General features: G+C 38.8%; 1 protein-coding gene across 11 annotated transcripts in view; it reads left to right on the plus strand.

Moving 5' to 3' along the window:
* FRY (FRY microtubule binding protein) overlaps window positions 1–17,636 on the plus strand; it is a 217,003-nt gene that overhangs the window by 144,288 nt on the left and 55,079 nt on the right. For 8 of the 11 annotated variants that reach the window (XM_026849100.1, XM_026849257.1, XM_026848843.1 and 5 more), the window contains exons 31-38: window positions 295–466; window positions 2,230–2,486; window positions 4,217–4,363; window positions 8,253–8,421; window positions 9,140–9,257; window positions 12,870–12,952; window positions 16,093–16,243; window positions 16,816–16,919. In XM_026849100.1, coding sequence (XP_026704901.1) covers window positions 295–466; window positions 2,230–2,486; window positions 4,217–4,363; window positions 8,253–8,421; window positions 9,140–9,257; window positions 12,870–12,952; window positions 16,093–16,243; window positions 16,816–16,919 — 1,201 coding nt within the window. The remainder of the gene's footprint in view (window positions 1–294; window positions 467–2,229; window positions 2,487–4,216; window positions 4,364–8,252; window positions 8,422–9,139; window positions 9,258–12,869; window positions 12,953–16,092; window positions 16,244–16,815; window positions 16,920–17,636) is intronic. The other 3 variants (XM_026848436.1, XM_026849007.1, XM_026848770.1) reach the window with 1 other exon arrangement.

The raw sequence follows: 17,636 nt of genomic DNA on the forward strand, positions 1-17,636 counted from the left end.
AGCTACTTTTTTTTGTCTTCCTGTCTTTGGGGGTTTTTTTTGTGAACGTCTTACAAAGTACTGTTTGTTTGCTTTTTAGTTTTGGTTGAAAATAATTTTGTCTTGACTATAAATACTTATGGGAATATTTATATAAAAATTAATAGAAAAATATTAGTTGTGGTCTCTTTAAAGTTTGGAAAGTATACCCTGAAGCATATAGATAGTTCTCTGATATCTAAACTTGAAATGCTGACATTTCCTGAACTAATGAATTTTCATTGTGTCATTACATTATTTTTTTGTCTTTTATAGATCCTTGAATCAAAGCTTTTTGTTTATTCAAAAAAGGTAGCTGAGCAGAGACCGGGCAGTATCTTGTATGGTACACATGGTCCATTGCCACCTCTTTACAGTGTCTCACTTGCCCTTCTTTCATATGAACTAGCAAGGATGTATCCTGAACTTACCCTTCCACTTTTTTCAGGTACCTATATCTATTTAACCTATCATCTACATTTCTATACACATAGTAGACTGATATGATATTTCCACCTGTGAGCAGTAATTCTGTTTATAAATTTAGCTTGTCCTGGGGTTTTTTTGGTTCAGGTCAAATCAGATTTAGGAATGCAATATATATTTCCTAGAGGTACTTACACAAAGTACAGAATAGCTATTTAAAAACCCTGTTTGGGGACTCTGTGCTGCTTGTGTCATCTTAGGGTAACTTTGAAATTGCAAGGGCCCTGAATAAGTTAAAGTGACATTGGCAAACTCTAATGAGTTCTCATGTTAAGCACAGTGATTCTTATACATACATTTATATAGATGATACTTGTGAGGATAGAATTTTTCATTTTATATAAACATGACTTTAACTTTGGGAAGATTGACTCTGTGTGTCCAGTTTTACCAATGATTTAAATCACTCTGAATGTGTGATCTCTACCTTCTGTTATTTGCCACATCTGCAAGTCTTAGTGTCATTTTAATTTTATCAGAAATACATTTTGTCAGGATTACTAAGAAAAATGCTAAAGAATCAGACCTGCAGGAACGCCATGCAGAGTATGCCTACTCTGAGACCATTCCTGGGAACAATGAAGTTTTGAGACGTATGTGTCTTGTTTTAATCCATCTAGTGTGTTGCTCTAGTTTTTAAATAACAGAATGCAATGTCTGTAATCGTGAGAATTCTTACTGGCTCTTAAAATCCCTTTCTGTTTTTTTCAGTCAGTCTGTAGGGGCTGAAGGAAGGGTGAAGGAACAATGCATCATCCATTTCTCAGTGCCCAAGATACTATGAGTTATAAATAACTGGTGTAGGGAAATCCTGATGGCTCATTTATCTTAAAAAAAAAAAAAAAAAAAAAAAAAAAAAGTAAATATTGTTCATTATTACTGCTACCATCTATTCATGTTGCTGTAGTGGCTGTGACATTTCAAAGAACTCAGATACACAGTCCAAATCAGAGCCCCTTTCTGTACATCTGGAATCATAAGGAACAGTGTATATCTTGAAGATTTTAAAAAAACAGGCAGCAAGGAAAGAAAGGAAATGTTAACTGTACTGATTTTACAGAAGAATTCTGGTAAAGAGAGCTAAGGTGGTTCACCTTGGCAGGAATCCTGACACTGTATTTCTTAACCCAGAATTTCCAAATCCCTTTCCTTTACAATGCCAGTTCTTTTTTTATAAACTGTATAAAGTGCTGTATAGAAGCACTCCTGGACTGGCAGCTGACTATGAATTTTATAGGCCTCCCCACAGGAAAGAAGACTCCTAACATAATGCAAGGTGGTTTTGTAAACATAGTATACTAAGTGCCTTAAGGTTTAAACTGCAGTTTAGAAACGTGGTGGCACTTGTAATTCTGCAGAATACTTTGGAATGTTTATTATAATTCTCCAAAAGCTCTTGAAATTCCAAAAAAACTGCCAGTAACTGAATTAGCCTTTTTCCTCTTTATTGACATCCATTTCACATAATACGTAATATGGCACAGTAACAAGTGGTGACTTTCTGTTTCTAAGCTCTATGTTATTTATTTTAGACAGAAGACCTATTATTGAACATTAAATTAATGTTTCTATTCAGGAATCCCAACTACATGCTTTTCTATGCTTGCAGTTTGCAAGGTAAAAACCAGCAGGTGGTCTAACACACACCAGAAATCTGATTTTAAACTGTGTATGTAAGGTTTCCTTCATAAACCATCATGTTCTTTTCAACTTTTACTATTTTAGAGGTAAGCCAGCGATTTCCAACAACACATCCAAATGGAAGACAGATTATGCTTACCTATCTGCTACCATGGCTTCATAATATTGAACTTGTAGACAACAGACTGCTCCTCCCTGGTTCAAGCCCTACCACTCCAGAAGATGAACTGAAGGACAAGGATGGGGAAGTAGCAGTCACAAGTGGACTAAAAGGCAACGGCTGGGGCTCTCCTGAAGCCACTTCGCTGGTTCTTAATAATCTCATGTATATGACAGCCAAGGTAAAATAGCAGAACAAATAAACCAACCTATAAAATGATTTCTGAAATACTCAAATTTAGGTTTCTTAAGCAAAAGGTGCTTAGGTTTCTTCCCTCTGATACCAGCAATTTTGCATTGCAGCAGTCTGTACTAATCAGACACAAACTTGTTTTTGAAGTTCATTCACATTTTCTTTTAAGGACAATGCTAAAACTCTTCTCTTTCAAAACATGAACAAGGAAAAATGTTTTACCCTTTTTAAAAAACCCTTGATAATGAGAGCATTAAGGATAACTTAGAGGAACTAAGTCTGCTTCCCTCCTGTGTCACCTCCCGGGTTAATGTTTTAGACCTTAGGGTAGCAGATGAAAGTTTATCTGGGGATGATAATGAGCACCTGGAATTTGTCCTACTGAAGTTCTTATACTTTCTAGGAAACAAATATTCTTTAAGATAAAGAAAAGGAAAAAATTAGTATAGATTTCTAAGGTGCTAGTTAAAGCGTTCTTTTGTTAAAAGGGAAGGTATTTTACATCCCAGGTCCTGATAAAGGACATTTCCTGACCTGCTCAAGGTTAATCCTCTCTGGAGCAGAATGTCTTGTATCCATGCTACATAGCAGTTGATTATGGATCTTGCCTCATGCTGAGGCCCTGTAAATAAAACCTCATTATTATTTTGCGTGCATTTTGTTATATGAGCATGTCTGAAGTAAAGTGGGGGATATGCTTCAGCCCCCCAGAATGTTTTTTAGATACTTGTTGCATATCCAGAGCATGATACTGGCTTGTGAATTATCTGATGGTACAGAGACTCTATGATATTGTCTGAGGAATTTTATGTGTTGAAAACAGATGTGATGCTATCTCACCTTTTCTACCTATCAGCAGCAGTCCTCAGAGTAAGTTGCTTCCAAAACCTCACAAAGTTTTTGTTCCAGAGTGAACAAGTATGTTTCCTTCAAACCATACTGATTTGACCTAGCTTTGAGACTGTATGTGTGATAAAGGGACTGGCACCTGGAATTGCCAGTGTAGATGACAGTAGATGTAGCTAATATGTATTAAATCATTTTCAGTAGAATAACATGACCTGGAGATTGCTCCTCCTCTCCTAGCAGAATGTCAGTCTGTGCAGTGGTTAAAACAGTCTTCTTGAAGTGGGAGCCAAAGATTTTACATAGGAAACAGAGCAGCTTCAATTCTAGACTCCCACATCCCGGATGCATCACTAACCATTTAACTGGCTGGACAAAAGGGAGTCATTTCTATAACTGTGTCTTGCAAAAGAGAGCAAAAGCTGCTTGGTTCCCGTGTGAAAGCAAAGAGCTGTCTAATGCTTAATTCTGCTAGGATTTACTCAGGAGAGAGGTGGCGAATTGTTCACTACTGTGAAGGCCAAAGCACTTAGGTACAGACATGCAGAAACAAAACTTCAGTTGCTGCAGTTGCTTGAACAGTTGTAAAGATGAAACCAAATAAGCTGCTTGATTTTAGGATCACCTGTTGAATTTACATTCCTGAAAGATTTCTTTGTGTGTGTGATTTAAGTCTTTTTGTGGATCTGAACCTGAATAGAATTTTAATAGAATTTATGCTCTGAAGTCTGTCAAGTAGCTTTTGAAACTACTGTTCTGTCACTTTTTACAGTATTTTACTGTTGGTATTGTATGAGAAAATGCTCTAAAAGAGCATGCCTTAGTCTGGAGGTCTGTGTATTTCAAGAAAGGTATCTCTATGATCCTTTACAGTATGGAGATGAAATTCCCGGCCCAGAGATGGAAAATGTCTGGAATGCTTTGGCCAACAATGAAAAATGGAGTAACAACCTTAGGATAACACTGCAGTTTCTCATAAGTTTGTGTGGTGTTAGCAGTGATACCATCCTTTTACCTTATGTAAGTGTTTGCATGTTACTTTATTTACTCTTGGTGGCATAGGTTTTAATGAAGAAAACAGATATTACCTGCAGAAAATTAATTTCTATTTCAAAAATAAGAAGTACCAACATACTCCCTAGCACACTGTACAGAATTAAATCATGGGAATGAAGGAGCCAAGAAACTGAAATTCAAGAAAGGAATTGAGTAGTGGGAATCTCGGTCTCCATCCGTGGAGCACACCTCATTTCAAGCAAGAGGTGGGCTTCTCCTCAAGCAAAGAGCAACTTTGCATGTCTGTGTAAGAGGCCAGTAACAGGGACTGGCCATAAATTGCCAGAATATGCAATTTACATATATGTATTTAAAGTTCTATTAAAAAGACAGAATGGCTGTTCAGAGGCTAAATAACTTGAATGAAAAATTAAGTGCTCATAATGTTTCTCAATAATCAATTAGTTTACAAAGCTATTAGTTAAATTTTGAAAGTTCTTTAAGTAATGGATGTTACATCATGAATGGACTTAACATATTGTGATCTTACTAGTTTGCTTGTTGTAAAGATTTAGGTGTTCCTTCAGAAAAGTGTGTAGTTTTAAGAAAGTGTTAACATTCTCTTCTCCTTGAGCAGACTAAGGCTTTCTGTGGGACACCTCAAGAGACACAAGATAGCTAACCTCTATAAGCTCCTTACCATATCAACTTTTGCCTTTGCATGGCTGTCATTAATTATATAACTCTTCCTGCAATGTTCAAGTCAAACTGTGCAGGACATTGTTATTATTCAAATTAAAATAAAATCAGGGCTGTCTGAGAAAAGCAAGATAATCCCATTCCCATGTTCCTTATTGCTCAGTTGCTGGGTGAAACAGAACCTAAATTTAGTAAATCTTCTAGCACACTTACAATATGCTGGTTTTTTAGTTAGTCACTTAGTATTGCTTTCCCTAAATTTGAAATTACTCTTAATTTGATTAAACTTATCTAACAAGCCTCATAAATATACTTCATGTACAGTTGCTGAAATACTTTGCTTAAAGTGTTTATGATGACTGCTCTGCATAGTAGAATAAACAAAATATAGAAGACCATAAAAATTTTCAAGATTATGTTATTGTACCATAGACATCCTGTTGGTTTCCTTTTATTTGTAGGGTTTACTGTTCTGTTTTCTCAAATCAGTGATTATGCAAAGTCAGTGTTGCCTAGCTAGTCGAAAGGGAAAAGATTTGAAAGTGGCATTGCTGTAAGAACAAGCTCAAGCTATATATGAGAAGACAAAGCAGTTGATCCCAAATATCTTAAGGGTAGTGAAGATCTTTCCATCAGTTGTGACAAAGTGACAGAGGTTCTCCATTCAGTGTTGAGCATGCTTTGAGCAGGATGTTAGATGAGAGACCAGGTTCTTTCTAACCTGACTGATCCTACAGTCTGTGACAGGCTTAGGATCAGGCCCAAAGGTGGCATCCATCAGGAGGAGCTATGTTGGCAGAGAACAATTGGAAATCACAGAGATAAGAGACAAAATGAGGACTGTTTTATTTCTGACAATTTTGCAAACAGAATAGAAAGAGTTTTCTAAGAGGAAGGAGTAGTCCTGTGCTGAGTATAAGTTTCCACCTAAGTCTGTAGCCTGATTGGAAATGCCTGATAACCCTCTGGCCCAGGAGCCCCTCACATGCCTTGTCCACCCATTCAGATACTTGTCAACCCAGAGCTTTCAACACATCCTTTTTCCAAAACTATTGCTATCCCACAGCTTTGAGCAGTGTACCTCAAACCCCCTTCCTACCCACAACACTTCTTTCTTCAAATTCTTTCCAAACCCCCTTGCCTTGAAGCCTTGGCTCTCACAGTCCTGTCGTCCTCCAGGACAATACAGTCCTCTTACTCCACAGACAGAGCAGTCTGTTTTGACATCTAGAGCTTCATCTGCTCAGCATCTCCTATTTTGTCTGTGGGGGTTTTCTGCTCTCCCTCCCAGGCTTCTGATGACTGTTAACAAGATAATCAGGTCTTCATTGGTGGTGGCAGCTGACAAGGTTCCTGTGTTTTCTGCCACCCTGTTAGTCTTTGTTTTGTAATGTTGAGTTAAAAGTCTGATTCTCAGATTTTGCAAAATCTGAAAAAAATTTCAACTTCTATAGAAAGCCTGACTGTGCTTATGAGTCACCCCTTGACTGATAGATTTGTCTGGAGTAGGAAAATACACTGGGCTTATCACACACATCTGCTCAGTGTTTTGATAATGCCCTGGAGTTTGCAGATAAATCATACCTAACTGCTAACTACATAAGACTACTGATACCATAAACATGTATCTTCCATTATCATGTAGATAAAGGTAATTTGAGCAGTTTATCAGCACTCTTGCAACTCACCTGGACTCAAAAGACCATGCAGTTAGTGCAAGATTGCCAGTTTACCCATCTCCTTCTGGAGCCCTCTGTGCCCCAAGGCAGTCACCAGCTGCTTCATGCCTTAAGCCATATGTTCTGCCTGTGTGGGTCCAATCCAAAAGCATGCCTGACTTTTTTTTTTTTTTCCCCCAATCAGCAAAATTCATTGCTTTGTCTCTTATATTTGTTTCCTTTAAGCATTTTTTGCAAGTGCCCCAGTACAAGTTGCTGAGCTGTCCTTTTTTTCACATACATACTGAAAAATTTCTTACATTATTTACAGTTTAGAAGCCTCTTCAGCAAAGATTTAGTGTAGGGAATGTGACCCCTTCTGGGGTGAAAGAAACTGAAGTGGCACTGTGGCCCCAACTAGAAATTAGCCTTGGAAAGAAGGTATATTTGTATCTGGAGAGTCCCAGAAAAATGTTTAGCACAGTAGAGTAAAAGAGACTTTGAATATGTGCATTTTCTCTACTTCAAGCAAAAGAAAATGAGAGGAAAAAAAAGAGGGAAAGAGAAGCAGTCGGGAAGTCATTTTAATGGAAGTATTTTAAGAGTTTAAGAACAGCAATACTCAGTGAGGCCAGGAGTCTGTTCAGTTCAGTGTATTAGCTCCATTATAAGCATCTGTTTAGGGACATCTTTAAAAACAAGAAGGCAAGCACAGAGGGATGCTTCCCCATATGGTCTGCCAGCTCCAGCAGTTTATGAATCAAATGTTATTGAGCCAGAGTCTCTGCTTTTAATAGCCATCAGGTTTTTTTCCCTCAAGAGTTCAGTCTAATTCAATCTCAGTATCTCAAGTCCTCATTGCTGCAGTGCATATAATAACGTTGGAGTTCTTGTTAAAAGATATGTAGAAAGTCTCAGCAGTTCTCTAGATTATACTCCCAGATTTTTCAAATCACTATGCATGGTCTCTGTTGTTCTGCCTTTCTTCCATGTGCTATTACTTTGATTACAGATATAGGTAGCTACTCAGATCCTGGCTTATTCTTTGTGGCTACAGCTACCTCTTTCATGTCAACCGTATCTGGAAATACAGGGATGAAGTTTTGGGTGGATCTAGCTTTCTAGATGAGAAGTTTGCTACATCCAAGAGAGTAAGATTCATCTTCAGCAGAAATCACATACTCAAACTGTACATCCCTGAGTGTGATTCAGAGTTAATGCCAATATCCTTAAATGTTAGGTACAAAATCAGGTGGGGTTTGTATATGTACGCTATATAGTTATATACCTAAACAGCTCTTCTGTGGATTCTAAGCAAAAACTGTGAGATAATTAGATCACAGATTCACTCTGCTGAGGAAATGATTTTGTTGGTATCAAAGTGAGCATCTTTATTTCTGTATGAACAAGATGGATGCACTTGTGTGGTTGTGGTGTCTGTTCAGGAATAGTAATATTTGTATTCTGGATCTTTTCAGTACTGCAGTGTAGCATGTATTGATTTCTTTGGAAATTCACTTTGAACAGAGTTTAATAACTGTTATTTTCTTCTCTAGATAAAAAAAGTTGCAATATATCTATGTCGCAATAACACTATTCAGACAATGGAAGAGCTGCTTTTTGAGCTTCAGCAAACTGACCCCGTGAACCCAATAGTCCAGCATTGTGATAATCCTCCATTTTACCGTTTTGCTGCCAGTAACAAAGCCTCAGCTGCAGCTTCTGGTATGGCCTAAATATACTTTTCAGTTATGCTCTCCTGCTCTTTTGAGTCTTCTTCTCTTTGAAAAAACAATCTCTTACTTTTACACCTATTCAGATCTGTGTATATATAAAGTGCAAGTGTCAGGGCCTTGTTTCACATCTAAATTACAGATCTTTTTGATTCCTAATGTTGCATATGCTTTGTAAACATATGCTTAATTTTCTCAACTATTTTAATAGGATATTAGCAATGTTTGGTGCTCTTCAGAACTTATATGAGGTGATTCTTCTAGCACTAAACAAAAAGTCATCATCAATGCTGTGATCACAGCAGATACACCAAAGCAGCAGTTTCCTGAAAACTGAGAGCCTCAGCTGTGTGGCAGTTCTGTTTTCAAAGGCCTGATGCTATTTCCAAGCTGCAGTAGTCAAAGATACTTGAGAAACCAGTCTGAAATTTAACTTTGTCAATGTTTTGCCAAATTCTTTAAAAACAATAGGTTACGTCACCTGAGAATGAGTTTAGTTAAGAAGTGGAAGAGTATCATTATGTTAATCTGTCCCTCAAAGCATGGAAACTTTACACCATTCAGCCATGCAAACAGGTCCTGGTTTATAGAGGTAACTGTTCATTCATGTGCTCAAGTACTTACAGGATGATCCCTTTGATTGTGGCTGCTAAAAAAAATTGTTATGGGCTTTTACTGCTTTTCAAATACTATCTGCTGCGTGTTAACAGGTGTTCCTATCGACATCCCATGTACAGGAACCACCTCTAGCAGTAACACTGTTGTAGCTGGTCAAGACAGTTTTCCTGATGCAGAGGAGAACAGAATGGTGAAAGAGACCGATGAAAGGTTTGTGCTTTAGGGATTTTTTCTACAAAACATATGTGGTTTGCTATGCTAAGGTGCGATGATTTGCATTGTTTTGTGAGGAACTCTGAAGCTCTCAGACTGATCCTAAGTGCTGTTTTCCCAGTAAAATCATTTTAAAATGAGCGTATGTAGAAGTTTTTAAAAAAAAGCTATTCACATGATTCTAGTTCCTGACTGTTTAATAATACATTGCAGAGAAACATCTGTGAAACCTACACTGAATGAACTGTGCTAAGTAGATCATGGTTTTGTAGGAATTACCTACAAAGGAGAAAGAAAATGAGAGTATCTACCAAAAAATGACTACTAAAATCTGTATGAAAAATCAGGTTTGATCACACCTTTTGATTTCATGGACAGTGAGTAAAATTTAATATGCAGATTTGTATCCACGATTGCAGGGATACTTACTTTGTCTGGATAAAATGTGTTACAGAGGAAAGCTATGTAAAATATTTTGCTTAGAAATCACACATTCAGTTTAGTTTTTTGCTACTTATGTTACATAGGGACAAATGATGAATGAATAAATGCAAAGTTTAAGGCCCTTCAGACCCTCAAGCACAGATAGATACATATTTCTCCTCTCACTGAAACCGTCTTACTTTTGTAAGAGAACTTTCACAGATCACAGAAACGTCTAGGCTGGAAAAGACCTTGAAGATCATCCAGTCCAACCATTAACCTAACACTGACAGTTCCCAACTACACCAGATCCCTCAGCGCTATGTCGACCCAACTCTTAAACACCTCCAGGGATGGGGACTCCACCACCTCCCTGGGCAGCCCATTTCAACGCCCAACAACCCCTTCTGGAAAGAAATACTTCCTGACATCCAGTCTAAACCTTCCCTGGCGCAACTTGAGGCTGTTAACTCGTCCTATTGCTTATTACTTGGTTAAAGAGACTCATCCCCAGCTCTCTGCACCCTCCTTTCAGGGAGCTGTAGAGGGCGATGAGGTCTCCCCTCAGCCTCCTCTTCTCCAGACTAAACACCCCCAGTTCCCTCAGCCGCTCCTCGTACGACCTGTGCTCCAGACCCTGCACCAGCTCCGTTGCCCTTCTCTGGACACGCTCGAGTCCTTCAATGTCCTTTTTGTAGTGAGGGGCCCAAAACTGAACACAGGAATCGAGGGGCGGCCTCACCAGTGCCGGGTACAGGGGTGAGATCCCTTCCCTGTCCCAGCTGGCCACGCTAGTGCTGACACAAGCCAGGATGCCATTGGCCTTCTTGGCCCCCTGGGCACACTGCTGGCTCCTGTTCAGCCGGCTGTCAATCAACCCCCCCAGGTCCCTCTCTGACTGGCAGCTCTCCAGCCACTCCTCCCCAAGCCTGTAGCGCTGCTGGGGGTTGTTGTGGCCCAAGGGCAGCCCCCGGCATTTGGCCTTATTGAAATTCCCCCAGTTGGCCTCAGCCCATGGCTCCAGCCTGTCCAGGTCTCTCTGCAGAGCCTCCCTGCCCTCGAGCAGATCAACACTCCCACCCACCTTGGGGTCATCTGCAAACTGACTGAGGGTGCACTCGATCCCCTCGTCTGGATCATCAATGAAGATGTTAAACAGGAGTGGCCCCAAAACCGAGCCCTGGGGGACACCACTTGTAACAGGCCGCCAGCTGGATTTAACTCCATTCCCACAACTCTCTGGGCCCGGCCATCCAGACAGTTTTTTACCCAGCAAAGCGTGTGCCCATCTGAGCCGCGAGCAGTTAGTTTCACCAGGAGAATGCTGTTGGAAATGGTGTCAAAGGCCTTGCTGAAGTCAAGGTAGACAACATCCACAGCCTTTCCCTCATCCAATAAGCAGGTCGCCCTGTCGTAGGAGGAGATCAGGTTTGTCAGGCAGGACCTGCCTTTCATAAACCCATGCTGACTGGGCCCGAGCATCTGGTTGTCCCTCGTGTTGTGTGATGGTACTCAGGACGAGCTGCTCCATCAGCTTCCCGGGCACTGAAGTCAAGCTGACAGGCCTGTAATTTCCCGGATCATCCTTCCGACCCTTTTATATGTGGGCGTCACACTGGCTGATTTCCAATCTGTCAGGACCTCCCCGGTCAGCCAGGACTGCTGGGAAATGATGGAAAGCAGCCTGGTGAGCACCCCAGCCAGCTCCTTCAGCACCCTCGCGTGTATCCCATCTGGTCCCATAGAACTGTGTGTGTCTGTGTGATGCAGCAGGTCACTGAGTATCTCCTCCTGGATTGTGGGGCAGTTGTTCTCCCAGTCCCACAATCCCATTATCCCAGTCTCTGTCTTCTGACTAAGAATTCTAAACCAGTCTTATAATGCTCATTAATATTGACTTCATGTGTCAAGACATATTAAATAATGTTTACAGAAGGTAATAGATTATAAACAAACTATTCTCATAAATGTGGGCATTTTTTTTAATAATACAAATCTAATCCGAATATACGTATGTTTTTATGTTGATAAAATATGATGTAAAATGCCCTGCTCTCAAATAATTTCTATGACCTGTATTCTCCATTTGTTTCATACAGGACATAATTAAACTCTGCATAGTTCTTCATAATTTTTCCTTAACTTTTTTCTTCTTTTTTATGACTTATGTCAGTAGTTATCAGTTTGTACACATTTATTAAGGGAATTTATTAAAATACAGGTGAATCAAATACTGAAAAGACAGAAAACAGCAGAAGTAAGATGGCTCATGATGCCTTTTTGTCACCTCCACAATGAATTTGTTGTGCTCTTATGAGACAGATGTGTTTTAGAAACTGCATAGTATGTCAATGTATAATTAAATACCCTGTAACAATATGTATGCACATTAGTAAGAAATTGAATTGAATGTTGCATAGATAACCTTCAATCTTGTTTTGTTTGATATAGTTGATGCAGTTTTGTAATTAATTTCGTAGATTTGAAGAAACAATGATGTTTTTACATTATTGCTAGTGTGTGAGCCTCCAGTATGGCTCCTCTCACTCCACTTCAGGCTGGATTACATTGACAGCACAAGGAGGTGGAGGAAGCCAAAGGAGATCACCAGTAAATGTTAGCTTATTGTGGATCTGTGGCAGATTTGAGAACAGCTGTGAACAGTTTGTTCTGGCTCTCATATACATTAACTATTCTTCTAGGTCTGCTCTGACAGTTGCTGGATTTTCCTACTGAAGACTTATGCTATGCTGCAGCTTTTGATGCTTGATACCAGAGCAGGCTTGACTTTGGAATATTCCATCAGTTACTGCTTTAGCAAGTTGCCAGAATTTTACCCAGGAACATGGGCTATGACAGAATACTAGCTGTGAACAGTTTATATCTCAGTTCAGCCTTAGTACAGTTTCTTGCTTCAAGAAAATCACACGTTTGCAGCATAAGATATTTCCTCTGCTAAATTTTAAAAGCTTGTGACACAGGAGCACACTGTTAGAACTTTTCAGAAACTGGCTGCAAAATTAGTTCTTTTGTGGAAAGAGACAGCATTGCATTTACATTGCTGTCTACTCCCATATAAAAGTGCATGCTTAAGGAAATGCGCTTTTTTTTTTGTAGAGTAAGCATATAGTCGAGATGTTTAACATCAGTCTGTATTTTTAATTAAATTTTTTCTTGTATTTGAAGGTTCAGTAATGTAATCAGAGCACATACCCGACTAGAATCAAGGTACAGTAATAGCTCCGGAGGATCTTACGATGATGACAAAAGTAAGTTCTGTTACTCACTTCGATGAAATTTCTGGTGTTTTGTTGGGAGAGGAAAACATTCTTATGACTGGTGGAGGCTGTTTTAAGTTCTGTATAAACAGTAATGTAACATCACCATAAAAGGAGTGTCCTAATTTTACCTTCATACCTCATTTAATTAATTTCCTTTGTTTAACTTGGGCTCAGTCAAACCTATTTAAAAGCCAGAGAACTTCACAGAAGGCAGCAGCAGAGAATCCTTCAGAGAGTAGCACCCTGAACCTTTCTTTCATGGAAAAGTGAAGTCAAAAGTCAAAAAGAAGTCAAAAGACTTCCAAGAGCATTACAGGGAGTGAATTGCGCCCTTTGCCAGTATTTCCCTCCAAATAGAGTGCTGTTATATGAGCATGAAGAAGAGATTCAAAAGTTTCTAAAAAGGAGGTCTTACCTCTTCTTTAGCTTTTCTCTGCTGTCTGCAACCAGTTTCTGGCTGCACTGTGCAAACCTGTGTTAGAGGGGAGAGTGAGATAGTAGTGCTCCTGATCAGGCTTGTTTTTCTTTATGTATTTCTGCTAAATGGGCTATAAATGGACACATGATGCTCAGCAGAGATTCCAAAGAAAACCAAGATATTTCTGTGAACTACTGAATAACAGTGTAAATTTTAGGAGTTGGATGGTTTGACTTCATTTCTGATGTGAATTGTAAGGAAGCCAATCTACAAGTTTCAGCTAGGCCCTAACCAAATGTAAAAAAGGCAACACCTTTTAATTGACTTTCATCTCTAGCTCAATAAAGCCAGGTCAAATAATATAGAGGCCATAATGTTTTGTGTTTGTGCTGAGGACACCATTTTGGGATAATAATTTGACATAAAAAGTAAAGATTTTATATATTCTTTAAGTAATTTTTTGGCAGTACTCTTTATAAAATATGGAAACACTGTCAAATACAATAAAATAGGAAAATTCAACGTACATCAAGAACTATTTTTAATAATGATGAAGCACAATATTTACAAAATATTGGGTATGTATGTAGTATAGTATTTAAATACACAGAAAAGTGTGTGACATATTAAACTCAGTGGTTCTTAGTAGACTTGTTTTTCTTATGGCAGCTACTGAAAATTCTTCAGCACATGTTAATTGGAGCACCAGCACTAATCTGATCTGCATGAACAATCTTTCAAAACAAAACAATGTATTATCAGAACATTCTTCACCAGTTGCTGGTTTTGACAAGAGCTTAGAGTAATAAAAGGTTAAAAAAAACTGAAATTTTCTTCGCTCCTTTGGAATGTGTCTTCAAGCCAGTCCCCAAATGTTTTTTCCTGCCTGTGCCTGCAAGCTTTTATAGTACTGTGAATATTTATACAAGGTTTGCTTCTCACATGGGTTCCTTCTGCAAACATACAAATGCTTAGATATAAAATAAGATACATTTTACTTCGCTACTGATAATTATATATAAACAAAAAGAAAGGGTAATTCTAATACCATTTGTGATTCTACAAGATAAATAATGCAACCTCCATTAAGAAAGTGCAACTTACTCCCTCTGGCAGGCAGCCCAGGCTGCAAAGGAGTTGGTGGCATGGCTTCTCCAGTTCACTTGAGCATATATGTATTGCTGAGGATATAAATAGGGAATGCAGCTCTGCACAGAAACTGCTTTGTTCAGGCAAAGATTGTGTGTTAAGGTGCAAAGTGCTTCTTTTTTTTTCTCAGTCTGCACATAAATGTGTGAAAACTTGAGTGAGGAGCTAGGTATTAGCGTGGACTTCATGAAGCAGTTTTATGTGAAACAAATTGGTAGTAAGAAGTAGTGACTGGGCAGTGGTTTTTTATGTGAAAAGCATCTGAGAAACGTTACCTGGTTAATCCTTAGAAGATGAACATGTGAAAACGCTATACTTTGATACATTATTTGTTCAGTTTGTTTTTCTTTATCTGTAACTAGTAAATCATCCTCCAGAGTATGAGAGAAATAATAAAGATCTAAAGTGCTCTTTGGAAGACTAACACTGAAGAATGGGCATGATAAAGTTGACATTTCAGTAATAATTGGAGGAACAGCTACTATATTGAAGGGCTCCTGAGTATCTGGAAACCTGAAGACTTTTTGTCAGAACACAGAAGTGATGTGTATTAGAAGAAGCTAGCTCTGATACTTTTGTAGGCATCAAAGCAGTTTTGTTTCCTGTGGCAAAGCCAACAAGCATCAGATACATGCTGTTAAAAAGGGAAAGTGTTGAGAGTTTCAAACCTACCTAAAATGCAAAAGTGTAACAAAAAAAACAAAGCAAAAAATAATGCTCTCATTAAAAATTCACAAAGGGCAATGTTTGGATATATGTCAAGAACAGGCCTGGAAAGGATACTTTCTGTGGCAGTGTGTCACAGACTGCCAGATCTGGGAAATAAAAGCTGACCAATGGGAAAATCGAGAATGAGAGAGAACAGAATACAGGAGAGATGGAACAAAGCTGTGCAGCCAAGAGAAGACAAAGTGGTAGAAATAACTTACTTGACCCCACATCATTGCAAATAAACAGGTGGAAGAAAAAACCTGTTGCTTATTAACACACAGCAGCTGTCATACTGAAGCAAAGCTAAATACATCTTCGAGAAATTCAAGATGTAATTCATCCCTGTTGAAAGAAAATTACCCTGAAGATGTTTTTTTGCATTCCTTATGCCTCCTTCCTAAATCAGGACATTTAACTTCTGCCTTTCTAGCATTGCTTAGTAGGGCACTGGCGAGGAGCTGCAAGAATGTGTCATTGGTACACAGCTCCTTGCAGCAGATGGCTTCTGACAGCAGCTTCATTGGCTGAACTTTTCTCTCATTTTTGAAGAGAAAGTCTGTTGCTTGGTGCTTTGTGATCTGTATCCAAAGCTACTGACAGCAGGGATTCGGCTGCAGCTTCTACCACTCAGTGCTCCCTGGAATCTATTTAATTTCCAGCAGTGTGAAAGAGAGATTAAAAATGCATCACTTGTTATTGAACACAGGAATTTGAAAACCTCATATCGTCTCGTAACATCATTCCAAACAGCTGAGCTGATACATTAGCATAAACTCTATTTTATTATTTATCCAAAATAGTTAACCAGACTTGGTTTTTATGCACTCTGTTTTAATGCTTTTCCACACAGATGATCCTGTTTCTCCATATACAAGCTGGTTATTGAATATTGTTGAAACCAAACAGCCACATCCCCTGCCCATGCCTTACAATGGAGGATGTTGGGCACCACTTGTGGACTACCTCCCAGAAACCATCACACCCCGGGGACCCCTTCATAGGTGAGCAGTTTCTTGTTCTGACATTTCAGACAGCGAGATGCTTCCTCTTAATGGTTGACCAACACCAATCCAACTGTCCCACCACTAAGAACATCAGAAAATCATACCTTCAATTTCTGCTGATTTCCAATGCTAATATCAACATTCAGTGAAGTCTTGCAATTCTACCAGATTTCTACCAGAAAGCCTATTTACAATGTAGGACATAACTTTCTGATAAGAATCAGACTGAAGAGATAACTAAAACAGAAAAGGAAAATTTCTCTTTCCCAAGTCTCTGTGGCTGCTATTCATAACACTTTTTTCACCCTTGCTCTTTTATTCTAACTAGGCTGTGCATATTCTGAAATTCCTCTTTTACATAATTTATATTGACAGTAATAGTGTTCTTTTCAGTAATGGGTACTTACCTGCTTAATACTGTAACTAAGTGCTTCAACATTAATCATATTGAGAAGAAATGCTACAAATTTGAAAATGTAAAGATTGTTTATTTCTTCAGAAATTGCCATCATGTTACTGTTTCCATATCTGCAAGAGGTTTCAAACTGATACTGTGATTTAATTTCCAGGTGCAATATTGCTGTCATCTTCATGACTGAGATGGTAGTAGATCACAGTGTGAGAGAAGATTGGGCTCTTCACCTCCCTTTATTGCTACATGCTCTCTTTTTAGGTAAAAGCAACAGAACAAGAAATAAAGTATAAATGTACTTCCTGTCATTTTAGTTTAGTTTTGCTGAAGCTGTAGAGTTGTGTACCTTATGTTTTTCATTATGATTTCCTAAAAAAAAAAGCAAAGGTGATTCACAGCCTAAATACCTCTAAAAAATCCATAGCCCTCCCTGTGAGAAAGTCAGGCAAAACTCAGCCTTTGTAGAGTCTGGTTTGTGATGGGCAGGTGGGCAGTCAGCACATGCCTTACACACACCAGTGCTGTTTTTCTAGCCTTTGCAAAAATATTATGTAAGAGATCTGAGATTACGGTACTGCAGAGATAGTGAAGGTAGGACACAGACCACTGGAAAGCAAGCTTCATTAATTTCACTGCTACTGGAATACTTTGTCATCAGTGTCTTCCCTTATATACCTGAACATAGAGGCAATGCTTTTTCCCCACTGCTGTGTCTGTTCTTGACTGTAACACAATTCAGCTGGAGGGTGATACTTTCCTTATCCTGTCACTTAACATTATGAAAAGTGAGTGGCCTAATTTTTTAGCACACAAGAGTATTTAGAATTATAAAGCCATTCCCTAACTTCTGTGGTTGATAATAGTTTTCACAAATAAACACAGCCAGACATTTGTGAAATAAATGTATTATAACTGGAGATCACAGTCCACTTCTCATTCAGTCACCATAGTTACCATTAAGTCTATACACTGGCAATC

Source organism: Athene cunicularia (assembly GCF_003259725.1).
Source record: "Athene cunicularia isolate RWA chromosome 1 unlocalized genomic scaffold, athCun1 chr1_part1, whole genome shotgun sequence".
NCBI classification, from domain to species: domain Eukaryota; kingdom Metazoa; phylum Chordata; class Aves; order Strigiformes; family Strigidae; genus Athene; species Athene cunicularia.